Source organism: Serinus canaria, chromosome 1A (genome assembly GCF_022539315.1).
Source record: "Serinus canaria isolate serCan28SL12 chromosome 1A, serCan2020, whole genome shotgun sequence".
Taxonomy (NCBI): domain Eukaryota; kingdom Metazoa; phylum Chordata; class Aves; order Passeriformes; family Fringillidae; genus Serinus; species Serinus canaria.
The window spans coordinates 43154200-43170830 of NC_066314.1; the positions used below are offsets into that span (position 1 = coordinate 43154200).

The 16631-nt window shown below is 42.2% G+C and overlaps 1 protein-coding gene across 2 annotated transcripts in view; it reads left to right on the plus strand.

Moving 5' to 3' along the window:
• The first annotated feature begins 836 nt into the window (after window positions 1-836).
• Window positions 837-16631, plus strand: part of CRADD (CASP2 and RIPK1 domain containing adaptor with death domain) — a 76714-nt gene continuing 60919 nt past the window's right edge. The window contains exons 1-2 of one of the 2 annotated variants that reach the window (XM_018910105.3): window positions 837-988; window positions 4373-4678. In XM_018910105.3, coding sequence (XP_018765650.1) covers window positions 4381-4678 — 298 coding nt within the window. In that variant the 5' untranslated portion in view covers window positions 837-988; window positions 4373-4380. Of the gene's footprint in view, window positions 989-1404; window positions 1499-4372; window positions 4679-16631 lie in introns of those variants that run through there. The other variant, XM_018910104.3, reaches the window with a different exon arrangement.

Genomic DNA, 16631 nt, shown 5'->3' on the forward strand with positions numbered 1-16631 from the left:
CCAGCTTGCTGTGCCTGCCTGCTGCTTCAAAGGTAGTACGTTCCAGCACTGGAAGATCTTTTTTTTTTCCCCTTTCATCGCTATTGCGGTCCCGACATGAAAGAAAAAGGGCTGACACCACTCAATCCCGTGTGACACTTGACACCTATGCAAAGATGGAAAAAAGTTATTTCACGATGTGTGAGCGAAAGTGACACCGCCTCATTTTTACAGCGCTGTGAATCACAGTCTTCTCTTTTCTACCGTATTTTGGTTCCAGGCATCCGTATAAAATTAAGTGAATAATGCAATATTCAGTAACAGAGGAATAAAACAAGAATGTGCATAGCAATGTGGTAGACACAGGCCAGCTCTTACTTGAATAAATAATTTTCATCTATTAAAGTTTCTTCATTTTTAGGCTGTTCAGATGAAAGTAATGAAGCCAAATGTGTATTCGATATAATACTGCTGTGTTTGACACGACGATGCCAGCACCACCATGAAGTTCAGCTTAGCGCACACTCACAAACAGTGTGCCTAGAGAGCAATGAGATCAGCTGTTTCTAATGTCATTAAAACTCCAACTTCGTCATCTCTAATTTAATTTCAGATACAACCCCTCCCTCACTAAATACCCCCACCACCCTGACTCCTGAGAGCGCAGCAGGTCCTCCGAACTCCGGGAAAGGCGCCTTCTTGGCGGAGACACCTCCCGCCCCCGCCCCGGCTGCGGCACCGAGCAGCAGCAGCGGCCCCGCCGTGCTCCTTTCCCAGCCGCGGCTGCTGCCGGCGCGGCCGCTCGGGCCCGGCTGCCCGCAGCTGACATGGCGCTCGCGGGCCCCTCCCGCACTGGCGGGCCGGCAGCGGCCGCCCCTCCTCGGCCGGCCCGCAGCAGGGCGGCGGCGGCGGCTTCCGGCCGAGCCCTCCTGCCTTCAACAAAGATGGTGCTCCCCGCGCAAGCTCCGGGGACGTCGGCGCGTCCTGGGTAGCTTCCCTCTCCCCTCGTGTAAGTACGGGGCGGGGGCGGCGGGCGCTGCCGGCGGCTCCACTCGGTTCATCCCGTCCCGTCTCGTCCCGTCCCACCCAAAGCTCCGCCGACGGGGAAGCGGGAGAGCGGTGCCGCGGAGCCGTTCGGCGGCACCCCCGGCGCTGCGGGGCCCGGGCAGGGGCCGGGCTTCCGCGGGGAGGCCGGGCCGGGGCGGCGGGGCCGCCTCCACTGCCGCGGCCCTGCCCGGCGGGAGGCCGGGGCGGGAGCAAGGCCGGGGGCTGGTGCTGCGTGAGGGGGGGCTCGGGCTGGCGTGCGGGTGGCTGGCTCTGGCTGTTACCGGAGCAGCAGCTGCCACTCCTCAGCAGGGAAGACGTTAAAAACAAAACTTGCTGCTGCTTTTTTTTGCCTTTTTTTTTCCCCCTCTTTTTTTTTTTTTTTTTTTTTTTTTCTGGCGGAGTGGGGGGATGTGTAAGGCTTTTGACCCGTAGGCTTGCTGTGAGTAGCCAGAATAATTCATGGGTTAGGCAGGTGAGTGCAGTTGGTGTTCCGGAAAACGGTGAAATGTTTCTGGCAAGAGCACTAAGTGAATGTATGTACCTTTTTAATGTCAGAAGGGGTTCTTATCAAAAGTTTTGTCCCCATTCATGGACAGTTACTCTGTCAGATCCAGCAAAATGCAAACCTGCTTGTGTTGGTGTGGTGATGAGTCAAGGACTGTGCTCATTCAGCAGGCCGTGGGCTATATTTCTTAAAATTTGGCTTTATGATGGAAAAGGTCCATTTTCAGAAGTGTCTGGGGAATGTTTGAGTCGTCTCTTGGGTAAATGGACATCTCATATTTTTCATTTTCTGTAAAATTACTCAACTGAATTTAATTCAGAGTTTACTTTGAATCCCTAGATGCAGGCCGTAATTAAAATGAGTTTGTTAATTCTGTGTTGCAAAATGAGTTTGTTAATTCTGTGTTGGGACAGAATTCTGTCCCAACACTGTTACACATCAAAATTCTGATACATTTCCATATCTAGTTGCTTAGTTCCTAACTCAGACATTTGAGTAGGATGTACTCAAGTAAACACACAGTTTACAGTGTAAACACACAGTAAACACACACCAAAGAAATGCTTAATTTTTAAAAAGATCTTAGAAATCAGTATACCCCATCCTGGAAGTTTACCAGGCCAGTGCCAGGACTTTAAACCCTCAGTTGTGTGCACTCTGCAGTCAGCGAGGCAAAGGGCTTTTGCAGCAGAAATTCTCCCTTCAGATTCCTGGCTTGATCAGCATTTCTCAATGCCCAAAGGTGCAAACCTTTAGTTTATAAGAGCTTTATTTTTGAAAAGTGTTGGCTGCTTTGGTCAAGAAGACAAACTTGTCAGGTTCTCTACAGTCATCCAGCATGTGAGGAGACTCCTGAGTGGGAACTCTTGGGACCCATTCAGAATGTGAAACGTAAAAATTCTGTAGTATCTGAAACAATTTTCTGCCTGGGTTGAGATGACACCCTCAGAGGTGCTGCTGGATGCCTTTCTTGAACTCTGCAAGTGCTTCATGAGCTCGAGGGTGTTCTCGTAGAAGGAAGAAGTGGTAGGATTTGCTGCCTGAATTTTGCTCTAGTCCAGAGACTGGTTTCTGTAGTGTAAAGCAATGGTTTGTGTGGTTCTGTGTATTGGAGACTGGAATCTTCAGCTTCACCTGTCCAATATCAGCATCCTGACATCAAGTGGGAAAATCCAGTTCTCTTTCCTGCATGCTCTTTTTCCATCTCCTTACTTGCACTGTCTCAGTCCATGATGCAGTTGGATGTTTGAACTGTGCTTGGCAAACTAGCATTTCTTAGGGCCAGGGGCTGGCATGGCAGTGTTTGATTCCCACATGATCCCTGGATAGAAGGTAAGCACCTTGGAATTTACTTCAGTAGATGAAGAATGCACTGGGTAGCCCAGGAAAGATGGAGTCTTCCAGGAAGGTGCTTTCCAGCAGTGCTTTTGGCACTTGATGGAAGCATTTTTGGAAAGTGGCTTTGTCAGAGGATGTCACAGGCAGGGGTTTCCAGTGTCTCTCAATGACACTGTGCTCTTGCATTCTGTCCAGGGTGCCATTTACATGCCAATATGTTCTGTTGGTCACCCTCCTGGATTTTAACAACCAGGCCAGCCACACAATCTTTGATGGGGCCCTGGGAGTCAGCAGACACCTCTGATGGTAAAAAGACCTCATCAGGTTTCATGAAAAGCTTTGAAAGTTCTCTCTCTCCGTATATCCTCAAGCTGAAAGGAGTAGAGTTTCTGCAAGGTCTAGCAGTTCAAACAGCAGTGTCTAGTTTAATAGTGAGAAACCATCTTGGTAATCACACTCAACACTTGCTGCTATTTTTTGACTTTATTATTTAGTAATGAGAAGGCATTTAATTGTGTTGTCCTGTCATTTTCTTTTTCAAGTGTCATTAATGGGTCCAGGGATGTGCTTGTCTTTAAGGGCTAGATTAGACACTTTGATTTGGTTTGAGGGTCTGGCATGGACTGCTGACTTGATCTTGGATGAGCTGCTTGTTCTCTCTGGACCCTGATTATTCTTTTGTAGAGTGGTTATAAAATGCATCTTTTTCAGCTTTTGTCTAGTCAGAGTGTTGGTCAAATGAAATGGAAGCTGGCAGAGGGCATCTGATCCCTTCCTGTGAACACATTAGAAGAGAGGGAGAAGAGCTATTTAAGCAAAGGAACAGTTTTGGCAGAAGAAATGCCTATAAATGGAAGGGGATAAATTTGAGGTGGAAATTCAAAGAAAATTTCTTCTCATTAGAACAGTTGAGTTCCAGAGCAGTCTTCCAGGATGATTCAGGGGTGGTAATGACCCGATACATAAGGTATGTTTCTACTCCTCTTAAACTTGAATTGCATCTTGTAGGCCAAAGCTACCTGCTGATTCTGTCCCTGCTGCTGCTTCTGCCTGGCTGAGATGAATCTACCAGTTCTGCTGCTGCTTTTGTAATTGTATTAGTGGTCAGGTGTGATATCTGTCTAATTTTGGGGAGTTAGTGTCTCTTAAGCACTGGCAAGTGCTCTAGCTGCCCTTAGTATGGACCTAAACCAGCAGGATTATTTGGCATGGGTTTCACTCCAGCAAAGGACTGGTCTTTGCAATGCCAAATGTTCTATTCCTGTCTAGTATTTCCCAGAAACTGGATCATTTTACCTTGTGAGACAGTGAAATTTGAGTGGAAAGAAGATGATGGAGATCATTAGTAGTTTTGCCAGGTTGGTGATTCTGAGTTTGGAGCTTCCTTTGAAGGTTGACAGGTGTCAGACATCACTTTTGTATGTTCTGATATCACTTCTGGATGTTAAAGGTTGAGGTATTTTAATCTTCACACATTTCGTGACTCCTTTTTGTGCACTCTAGGTTGCCAGATGGATGCCAGAGACAAGCAGCTGTTACGCTCCCTGCGCCTGGAGCTCTGCACAGAGGTGCTGGTGGATGGACTTGTTATTCAGTATCTCTACCAGGAAGGGATTCTCACAGACAGTCATGTTCAAGAAATAAAAGCCCAAACCACTAGTCAGAGGAAAACCATGATGCTCCTTGATATTCTCCCCACCAGAGGACCCAAAGCTTTTGATGTGTTCTTGGATTCCTTACAGGAGTTTCCATGGGTTAAGGACAAGCTAATACGGAAGCGTAAGGAAATGACAATACAAGATCCTTCAGGTAAGCCCAGCGTTGCTGTTGCTGCTATTTTGAAGCTTGTTCTCAAGCCATAATTTCAAAAGTATTGAATATACCAGTAATTTCAAGTTATGTGTCATGTAAACTCATGATACCAAGAAAAGGGAATAGCCTGAATTTCCTCAAACACCAGGAAACATTGCAAAGTTTGAGACATGAGCAGGGCTGAGTTTCAGGAGACAAGGAGACAGCAGGAAAGGCTACCTTGGGAGAGGCTGGGATATAGGAGGATCCATAATCCATTGCCACAAAGGGAATAGACTATAAAAAGTAATTTTGACTAGCTGCAGAACAGTGTCTTTGCCATCCATATCAAATATTGTTTCATTTATGTGTGTTTTGCAGTGGTTTGTTCCCAAATAATTTATATTTAGAGAGTTTTTGTTTACTTTTATTATGATTTTAATGTAATTTTATTTAGTACTATATGCTAATATAGATTTATTTAATTTATTATATTTAGTGGAGTGCAAATATCTAGGATCGTTACTTGCAAAATTACTAGCCATTGCTTATTTTTAAAGCAAATTTAGGAGCTAACTGATTACTTAGTATAATCTCTGGCTTTTTGGCATTTAAATGTACTTCTAAAACTAGTTTTCTAGACTTGATGTTTGTTCAGATGTGATTTCTTTACCAGTCCATGCATGCAATTGCTGAGCTGTTTTGAAGTCAAGACAACTGCTTTAAATGCACATTTCTTGTCCCAGATTCTGGCAGCATGCACTGGCTGCCAACCTCATGTTACTAGCAAGGTAGTGAAATAGTCCTCACTTGGGAACATTTTTTCCAAGCAGTCTGATTATTCTTTGTCTAAGCCCTTCCCTCCTGCTGTACCCCCATTTGAGTTTGGTCATACATATTTTGATGCACATGACATGTGATTTTTCCAGTGTCAGTGTGCTTTGCGTGAGACTGAAAGCCTGTGAAGAAGGGTGGCTAAGACCTGTTGACCATCACTTTCACCTGCGCCTCAGTTAGCTGGATGTTCAAGAACATTTTGTCAAGATCTGCTGGACAAATCTGAGATTATTTTGCTTTAGGACATTTTAATGAAATATTCTGACAGCTGGTCTTTCTGTTGGTCTCTGTGTACGTTGCTGTGTGCATGCCTGGAAACGAGTAAATAATTTTCAAATTTGGGAATAAATGTCCTATGCTGCCTACAAATTCTCAGCATAATGCAAACTAGGGCATTGAGTGTGTTGGGAAAGGCCTTGTACTGTCACGCTAGTGCTCTTTATTTACCTTACAAGTCAGCCTTTTTATTTGATAATTGCTGCTTAAGCTGCTGGATAACCTTGTGTCTGTTCCAGACATACACAGCCATTAAATACAGTCGCGATCGTGTAGTTTGTTACTGAAAATATTGTTACCAATTTTTGTCCTTTTGATTGTTTTGTGGATTGCTTGTTCCTCCTGCTCTTGATCACTTCTGACTAGTGTGCTGGATTTCTGCATATCAGGTTCTCTGGTTTTGAGTGGGCTGACAGTACTTGATAGTCCTATTGCCAAATTTTGTGTGTTAATTAGGAAAGGCTTCCAGGTTAGATCAAAGGTTACTGGTATTTTTATGGTGGCAATACAGAGAGTCAGAGCAGGATAGGAGGCAGGAAGCCAAGTTTGTTTTAATATTTAGGCGTGTTCGTTAGAAACCCAAGAAAGAGAGCACCATCTGTGCCCTCGTAAATGCTGAGTGCGCGTTGGAATGAATTGGAAACTATGGTGGCAGCATCAGGGCTGATTACATGCAAGAAAATGTGGTTTGGGATAAAAAGCTTCGCTTTGCATTCTAACAACAGACTTGGAAGCTTTTGTCTTGGCGGAGTGCATGAACATATGCTTAGCCTTAAGCATGGAAAAAGCCATTGGCTCTAATAAAACTATAAGCACATTTAAAATTAAGTGTGTTCTCTAGTGCCATGCTAGATAACTTAACCTCTGCCTTATTGGAAACTCTTCTTCTTACTGATTATTTGTCAATGGTAATTTGTTTTAAAGAAGCCATTTGTGGTGAAAAAAGCTTTCCACATGTAGCTTTCCACTATCCTTCTTTTAGACCCTAAAACTTTTAAAATGGAAGTTGGTTTTAAGTCCCCAGATTTTTAATTTTTTTTTTTCCTTTGGATCATAAATTCTATGAAAATGGAATGCTTTCTGTTCAATTGCTTATGTGCTTAAATTCTCTTAAGGAAAATATCCTCTGTTTTTACAGACCCTTTTGCAAGACTAAGGAGTGGTAGTAAATTGATCCATGATGGAAGGTTTTATTTTCATCTTTTGTTTCTTAGTGATTACATGTAGGATTTTTAAAGTCAGTAATTAAATAGACTATTAGATTATGTCTGTCCGAACCTGAAAACTGGGATGTACACAGTGATTTTTTTGTGTAGGCCTTTGAATTATTTTGCATTTTATTCAAAGAGATCAGGCTTTCTATCCTTCCTACAGCTGAGAGGTATAGTTGGTTAAAGAAAATTACAACCATAATTATTTAGTAACTTTAAGTTTATTTTCTTTTCCCAGTAAAAAACAAGCCCAAACCAACAAATCAAACAAACAGCAATTTCAGAAAGAAAAATATTTTTGTTGATATTGTATAAATATGATCTGGTGAACCAAGCAACTGCAAAATGGAAGCCAAAGTCTGAGATCTAGGCAAGATGCTGCCACTGACTCATTGTGAGTCTTTGAGCAAATTCTTTCAAGGTAGTGGATTTATTGATTCCCAAGTTGTGTAATTCGGTGTAATGTTCATGGAACAGCATAGAGTGGAACTGTAAATTGGCCCAGGATTCAACCCAGACTGTGCTGTTTGGCCGCTTGCAAATAAATGAACTTTAAAACTTCTGATACGCTGAGTTTTATTGCTGAATGTCAGTTGACTTAAAAATAATAGTTCTGTATCCTGTTATCTGATGTAGTTCCATTGAACACAGTTGACGTTAATCCTGCAGAGCACGAGGAATATTTTTTCCATGAGCATCAGGAGGGTGATTTGTAGGCAGGTAGGGCCACTTGCATCTGTGTAACTGAAGCAGAGACCCAAGATTTCTTCCCCTTGCTTGTTTTCTTCATGCAAAGACAGCCTTTTGCCTAGGGTCCCCTATCTCATAAGGGGATCCTCATTCTTTTTGCATAAGCTGGGGGAAGCATAGTTGTAAAACTCCAAAATCTTAAGAAGGAAATTTAAAGTCATGTGCTTTTGGAGGTAAGTATTTATGACTTGAATTGATTTAAAGGTGATAGGGTATCTTTCTGGCTTGTATAACAACCTGTGATAAGCCAGTTCACCCTGTGCAGAGTAGCATTGCAAGACTTAATCGTTATAAACATCAACCACAGCATGAGTTATGGTTTTGAAGATCAAAACTTCTGCCATAGTAAGAGTTAACAAAAGTAATGTGTGTCCGTTTCATTGGGAAATGACTGTTCTGGTTTTTCTGCCCTAGTTTGGATAGCTTTAAGCCTTTGTCAGGAGTATAAATCTTCAATATAGTCTTATAATTCCTGTGAAAAACTGCAGCTGTTGGCAACAGAGTTCCCTTCTTTCTAGGAACAGCAAACAGCAACAGTTACCCAATATATTTTGCACTGAATAAAAAATACAAGTTTTGATGGTGTTTGTATATCGGATTGTTTTTCTAATCTCTCTCTGCTTGGCAATTTCTCAGCCCAAGTATTATATTTCTCTCCATAATACATGTGCTGTAAAATAATTTGCTTCTAAAAGTGTTAGTACTGCACCTCTTTGTAGTATAGATGACTTCTTCATTCCACAGGAAATTGCAGCATACTGAGAACAAAAAAGTGAGATATGGTGTTTGCCAAAGGAATCCTGGTGCAGCTGCTTCTATCTGGCAAATGTTAGTGAATTTAGGGCATCAGAACTGCCATGGGAAAGCTGTGCTCTCGCAACTAGGCAGGGAATATTTTCTAATGCATAATTTTGTTGTGGTACCTAGTAAACATTAGCGTCCTGCTAGACTTGGGTGTTCATTTGAACAAATTTTAGTCTGGTTGAGGTTTTTCCCTGGATGTGTGGGGAGTGTGTGTTGTCATGTAGCTATAGAGAGCTTCATGTTGTGTAACCCTTTGGATAAAGCACGCAGATACAAAGCAAAGCCAAACATGTACTTATCCCGAGAAAGCCAGACGTCCCTCCATCCCCTCCCAGCTCTCCCAAAGTCCTTTTTCCATAGCTGGGTTGTGGATTTCTAAGAATTTGGATTCAAATGCAAAAGCATTAGTACATAATTTTAGTATCTCTTCTTACCTTTTGTTGGCTGCTTCCTGCCTTCTTCCTATCCTGCTTCCTCTCCTATCTAATGCAGTAAGGAAACAGCCTGATCTCTTGCCTTTTCCATTTAGATGTCAGATAGAAAAAGCAGCTGAGGAACCCCTTTTCTCTCTCTAAAATGGTGGACAGAAGACTGTAGTTTTTTTCCTTTCTTCTCTTTCCCTCCCCTCTCTTGTACGGTCCAGTGGCAGAAGGGGGAGTTTCCTCCCATGTATGTCTGAAGGAAAGGGATGGGCTTAGCAGCCTTGGCCTCACTTGGTTGACCTGGAGATGAAGGAATGCCCTTGTGCCACATCCTAATGCCTGGAGGCTACAGGAATTGTTCTCTGGTTATCTGGAGCAGTTCAACGGCATCCTCATAGGAGAATTTCCCAAACTCTTTTCCACATTCCCATCTCCCCTGAAAATCGGGTGTTACATTTATGGCTTTGGCTGTGTTCCTGACCGCAGGGAGATCTGTGAAGTCTGGCAGTAAAGGTTTGTGCACACACTCAATATGAACCGTATGCATCATGACAAGTAATTGACATCTCTGGTACTATGGAGCATTCTGTGTATGTATTTTTAGTTTAATGTGCATATAGATTTTTTTTCCTTCTTTTTCTTTCAATTAAAGTAGTATCTGCTTGCTTTCTTTTTTAGCCATGTTCATAAGTAGCTGGCTTTATGCTTTATATCTTACTTTTTTATTTTGAGAAGCCTGAATCTTAGGCATCAGTGCTAGAAAGTTGTGTTTCCAGCCTCAAGCAGTTTCTTTCAGGTAAGTTAATGGAAAGATATACCCATACTTGATGTTGTACTCAGTAACACAAATATGTGAGGCTAATAATAATAATAATAATATAGATTTAATAAAACATATAGGCCTAGAAACAAAGGAGGAGTGAGTTCTGGCAAGAGAAGTGTTTAGACCAGCTGTGCTCAGTCAACTACTCTTAACCAGTGCCACTAAGAGGAAGCAATGGGTAACTGGTATTGAAGACTCCCTGGTGAAGGAAGTGGAGACATCCATGTGCTGACCAGACTTGATGCCTTCCAAAGTTTGCTGCTTCCCAAAGGACTGGATCACAAAGGTTGCCAAGATCTGGCCAATCATCAGATTTTGCTGCACTCTCATATTGTTATAATACTTCATCAGGTTAAAGATGACTGTAGGGCTTGGTGATCTCAAATGAAGGGATTAATTCCAAACAATGTTCTCCACAAATCCATGGAGCTGGATGGGATATATCTGAGAGATCTGAGGGAGCCAGACTATGTCTTTGAGAGGCTGTTTTCTGGTTTTGGTAGGCTGTGGTAAGCCAAATGCACAAAATGCAGTAACGTAACAGGGAACAGCCACCTTGGGTATACCGCAGGTAAACCAACCTTAACCAACTTGATTCTTGCCTTCTATAATAAAACAGCTACCTCTGTGAATAACGACAGCAGATTTCACTTAATTGACTTCAGCAAGGCTTTCAGCACAGTCTCGTAGCATTCTTGTGGCTAGCTGGGAGGCATGGACTGAATGGGTGCCCTGCACAGTGGTTGTTAGGTTGGACCACCAGTCTAACAGGATTGTAGTTGCAGCTTCAATGTTCATCTAACTGGTGGCTAATCAGGAATTATGTTTCTCAGGACTGACAGTAGGGCCAGTCTTTGTCAGAGGTCTGGGTGATGGGAGTGACTTCAGGATGTTTGTAGGTGAATTAGCTTTGTTTGCTCACTTGTCACTTAGTGTTTCATGACCTTCTGAATGGTGCCTGAAGCTGGAAAACAGGATGACTCCATACCTTGGGGGTAATTTGACAGAGGAGAGTGGGACTGCCTCTCAGAGGGACCCCAGCCAGCAGGATGAATGGGCCAGTAAGAGCCTTATGATGTTCAGGAGAAGGAAGTGTGAAGTCCTGCACCTGGGATACAAAATTCCCCCAAAATAACACAAGATGAGCACTGACTGGCCAGTTGCAAATGTAGATTAAAAACAGTGGTTGTCTTGATAGACATCAGCTATGATGATGAAGACTAACCACACAAAAGCCTCTGTCAGCAAGAGCAAAGCCAGCAAGCAGGCTGAGGGAAGTGATTATTCCCCTATACTTGGTATTATTCCCCTATACTCTGCCTAGCTTCATGTCACCAGTACAAAGGAAAGAGTGATAAACTGGAGTCCTGTGAAGCACTGCTGAAGTGGGTAGTTCAATGTAAGCTACAGGGAAAGGCTGAAACAACTGAGTTTGTTCTTGGAAGAAAGAAGGCCAAGTCGATTCAGGAAACATGGAGTCAGACACTTCCTGTGGGTGTGTTGCAAAAGGAAAAGAAGTGGCACAAGTTGTAGTGAGGGAAAGTGTGATTGAATAAAATTTTAAAAATTCACATGACAGTTAAGCATTGGCCACAAGAGTTTGCAGACCAAGTAGGATTGCCCAAAGAGGATTTGCAATCTCCATCCTCAGAAACATCTAACACTCAATGCTACAAGACCTTGAGCAACTTGATCAGACTTTGAAACTGGCCTTTCTCTGAGGTTGGGCTAGATGACCTCCAAAAGTCCCTCCCAACCTAATTTTTTCTGTGATTTGTAACATTTTTTGTCAAACTCTCTGAGTGTAGTATATGGGATTTTATTCCAAATAAAACAGCTGCTGACACAGGGTACTCTGTATGTGTATGTATGACTTCAAGTTCAGAATAGGAATGTGTTTTTTAAGTGAATGGGAGTGTTTGAATTAGATTTCTTTCAGGTGAATCTAAACTGGAAGATGGTCTCTGGGTCCACAGGACCAGACTAGAACCAGTTAGAGGTGAAACATTCCAGCTATGTGTATTCTGAACACCAGATCCTCAGCAAAATCTGTATCAGTGTATAACTACTCTCCTATTGCTCTGTACTGCTTGCTGATACAGATGTAGCCTTCTCTGGCCAGGGATTGAGGTGTTTTTGTCCATTAATGGAACCTGCCATCTTGGAATCCTTTCTTCCCAGAATTCTGTATTCATACATCCATATAGATGTAGAGGAGCATCATATCAGGGATGCAGCAGCATACAAATAAATGTGGTTTTTTTTTTTCTCTCTGATTATTTAAGTATCTCTGTTTCCCAGAGTTTATAGTACTGTTTCTCATCTTGGAGCATGTCCATTCCAAATGTCTTACAGAGCTCACCACCTGTAGTTTTCCATTAGACAAAATGCCTTAATTCTCTGTCAATATGTCTCCTCAACTTGCATCACAATATGATGAAATCTTGCCCATGGTTTATATTTACGAAAACATGCATAGATGCAATCCTCTATGATCCTTGAGATCTTTTGTTAGTTGTTGCCAGCTTCCCACAGTTGGTCTTGTTTGCAGCCATTGAAGAAACTTTGTACATATAGTGATAATTGTTTTCTGGAGCAGACTGGAAACTTTCTTGTAAGGACTTGATCCTGCAGCTTGATAAAGCCACCTGTAAGCATAAAAAAAGAAGATGCAGTTGTTATTTTTGCATTATGTCATCAATATAGGCATCCTATCAATACTAATTAATGGCTCTTATGGCCCATGGATACATGCTAATATGTGTTCCAGAGTAAGACTTTCTAGTTAAGATTGTCTAGGCTTATTTTTATCATTTTTTTCTTCATTAATATTCTCCTTCAGAACTGAGCAGCTCCTTTTTTAGCACCTTCACAGTTGCCTTGTAGCATCATCTGAAAATGTTTAGCTTTTGTATTTTTATTGCCCAGGAAAATCTACTGTCTTTCATAAATTAAATCTGTACATGCTGTTTAAAAACCAACCAAGCAGACAACATATTCACCTTAACTTATCTGGATTGTGGAGGCTGCATAACTTCCCAAGTCAGTAAAAATGCTAAGTAGCATCTCTCAGTAAAAGTCTTGACTCCAGTGAAGTCAGAGGCCAGACTCCTGTTGACCAGAGCAGGAGAAAGGCCTTGCCATTGATGACTAAAATGTTTTCTTGGGTGAAAGAATGGGTGATGTGTTGTCTTCCTTGCACTGACATGGCAGCATGATTTGACCTTCAAAGAAAAATAACTTCCACATCTGGAATGCTATTACTAGTTTAGACTCCACGCTCTTTTTGTCTGTCAGCTGAGAATATCGGCAGTGGTGTGACTTAATTCTCACCAGGAAATGTCACTTGTATGGCAAAGGTCAGGATGTTCCTCTAGGATACAGTTAATTACACATGGTTAGTGCATCTTGAAGCCCTTCCTGCACTGCCATATGCAACTAAGTTTTCATTCCATATCTGTTAACAGTCATGTATTTGTTTATCTGAAGGAGAACTAGAGCACCTCATTCATTACCTCTAAGTGATACTGTTTATCTTGTCAGGAGATTTCTTTTTTTGTATACCGGACTTTTAAAGCCAATTTTTATCTGCTTGCAATTGTGTAAATGAAAAACCAGTCTTGTTGCTTCTTTGTCCCATTAGGCCATTGTTATAATGTCAGAGTTTTTTTCCTTCCTGTTCTTGCTTTTTCTGTGAATAAATTTGTTGATGCTAATTAATGTTCCTTGTGCCCCTCAGATACACACTAACACATGCTCCAGAGTACATGAGAGAACTTGTAACTAAGTAATTCATTCTTGCAAATGAGAAAACCTCATCTATTGATGTACTGGTGAGGAGTTGTACATGTGTTTTGACGATCTCTGCTACTGCAAACTGAAGTGAAGCTTCAGTGTTCCTTCCAATTTACATTTAGAGAAGGAGCCAATTTGATTTATGCTATAAGGTTTGTATGTGCAGGAAATAAGCATTAATGCACTGGATCAAGGTAAATAAATCCATATTAGTGCACCATTCTTCTGTCTTAATCTTACTGTTTCATCACTTTGCCTGAGATTTTCGAAAGTACTCATCGTTAACCCAAGCTCACTCAACCCTTCTCCTGACAAGGTCAAGGGTAAGCTCCCCTTGGCTTTAAAGAAGGCAATTTTAGTCCTGTGCATATGCTTTAAAAAGTCTTAGCTTTCATTGGTAGTTAATGATATGTTGAGTTTTTTAACAAGCAGCCTATTTCAGTTTTTGATTTTTCTAATAAAATATGTGCTAGGAATGAGTAAAAGGACTTCAGCAGGTGAAGGGCTGACTTAGCCCCTTGCCAGCAGGTGAAGGGCTGACTTAGCCCCTTGCCAGCCCCAGGTATCTCTGGCTGGCTCTGGTGGCAGGTAGGCTCCCTCCACAGGCAGGATGTGCTGCCTTTAAACAGGGGCATAGGAGTCCTCTGCAAAGGAGGAGGTAGTCCTGGTACTTTTTAGTATCTCTGCAAAGAATGTATTTATTGAACTATGATTTTATTCACTGTAGGCAATGGCTTTGTTTGCTCAGCTTTTGAAAGTGACATGTCCTTTATTCATACTCCTCTTCCATTTAATTAAAAAGTTGTTTATTTCCCTGTGACCCAGTTCTGCTACATCCCACGTAAGATTAGTTTAATAACCATATTCTTGACCAGCGATTGCTGCAGTTAGGGTGGCAGAACACTCTTACATCATCCCCTTGGTTAATGTACTCATGGTGGATCTGGTGGGTACATCTGCAAAGTGCTTGTTTTAAAAGCAACTTCAGGTTATAGCTAGAAACACTATCCAGCTATTTGCAGTAGAAATGAACTCAGGATTCTCAGGGCATTCCTCTTGCAGGCATACCTGGATTCTAAATGGAGAGCCTTAAAATCGTTCCCCAGCAAGCTGCTGGTTGTGCTTTCAGCCAGGTGCTCAGGCACTGCAGCCCCAGACACTGCAGAGGCTGCTCTGGGCAGGTCCCAGGCTGCCTGTCAGCCGTGCCAAGCAGTGCAGTGCCTCTCTCATCACTGCTGGTGGGTGCATGGCTGGGCCTTTCTCGGGCCATTTCACCCACCACGGTGCTGAACCCTGTGGGTGTTTGCACACCTGGCAGACAGGGCTGTGCCCTGCCAGCTGCTGGCAGTGAGGTGCAGCTCTTCACATGCAATGGTGTCATGTTGATATCACCCCACAGTGCAACAGGTAGGCTACCTCCTTGTGACTTAATGTGACACTTCCCTGATAAGCTCATCTATGGTTTATATAAGCAGTCCCCCCTCAGCTGTGTTTGTAAATATTTTGTGGAGGCATAGCTCCAAGAGAGAGCTCATATATTGAAGTTTGAGTAGAATAAAGTATTTTCCAGTAGTTGAAAGAACTTTTTTTAAGTCCTAGAAAGAGATAGGGCTTGGGTTCCTCTCCTTTTTTCACCTGGCCTAATTGAAAAAATTAGCAGCTTCTGAGTTGGTGTGCTGGCCTTTGTGAATCCCCTCCTTAATGCCCCTAAGTTTCCTCAGAAATTGTGCATGGGGTTCAGCAAAATAATTTGGACCTGTTCTGGGGTAAGGGGATTGAAGATAAACCTATGTCTCTGCCTTGCACCTGAATGGAGTAGAATTGATCCTGTAACTAAGAGTCTTGCTGGCATTTACCATTGTTTATGTTTCATTCATCTTTCATTCATCCTATTTCTCATACATAGTAATGTTAAATGGATCTTTAAGTTGTTTAACTGAGTGCAGCACTGCTTTTCCTGTGCAGAGGGTAGATACACACACTTCACTTGCCTCTTTAAGGTTGCTTATATTAGAGATCGTGCAGCTTCTAGTATGACAAAGGGGTCAAATATAGAAGAAGAAATGAGTAATGCCTGTTTAGCACCAGTGTCTATTGTTTATTAAAAGGCTGTTACCATGCTTCTGTTGAGATAAGATAAAGTTGTCCAGTGCCTGGCATGGCACTACATTGATCTGATATCTTGCACAAGACAAAGTCCTGAAAGGAGCTCCTCAGTCTCCAGAAGGCAGTAGTAATCTTGTATGCTGTCCATATTCCAATTAGTGGAAGCATGTGCCCTGCTAAAATTTAATTGGAATAGCTAATTTTGGAGATCTGAGTTAATATATTTGTATTGTCAGACTCAACCTGCAAACATTTGTTTGTGTGACTGTGTGCTTGTTAGCATGCTCATTGGCCTCAGTGGGATTACTTGCTCCAAGTTTACTTTAATTATCCACAGGATTGGGCTATAATGTGTGTATAAACAGAGTCTGTAGGAGTGAAACCAACTGTGCCTCCACTGAAGGAAGCACAGGGACTCCAGAGGAATATTACTCCAGGGTTGTATGTGTCTTGTTTGGGTTCTATTAGCATTTTTCTTTTGTTTTGCAATTTTCCATTTACAGTAAAGAATAAATATCAAGTCATTTAGAGAAAAAGTGTGGTCCCTTTCTATTCGGACTAATATCATGAAGAATTGGAATGTAAACTCTGCTGTTCACTTGAGTGTCGTGTTCCAGCCTGCTGCATGACAAGGTGTTTTCCTAGCTAATGCTGATCAGAGACATTCCTAGTGTGATTAAATGTCCACTCCAGTGTTCATATTGCCATTGGTATGTGCACCCTTTTACAAAATTCTTGGCATACCAGGCTCTGGTTTAGAGATTTTCTCCCTGTTTTGTTTTTGTTTGGGTTTTTTCCCCATGAAGCCAGATATGAAGGGAGCTGTGATTTACTGCCTTGAATTTATCATTTAAGAGCTTTTGCTTTTGCTTTCACTGCTCAGTAGCTCATACACTTGGTAAAATTCCTCTTGTATCAGAGTATTTTTGTTGTCTGATTAAAAGGGC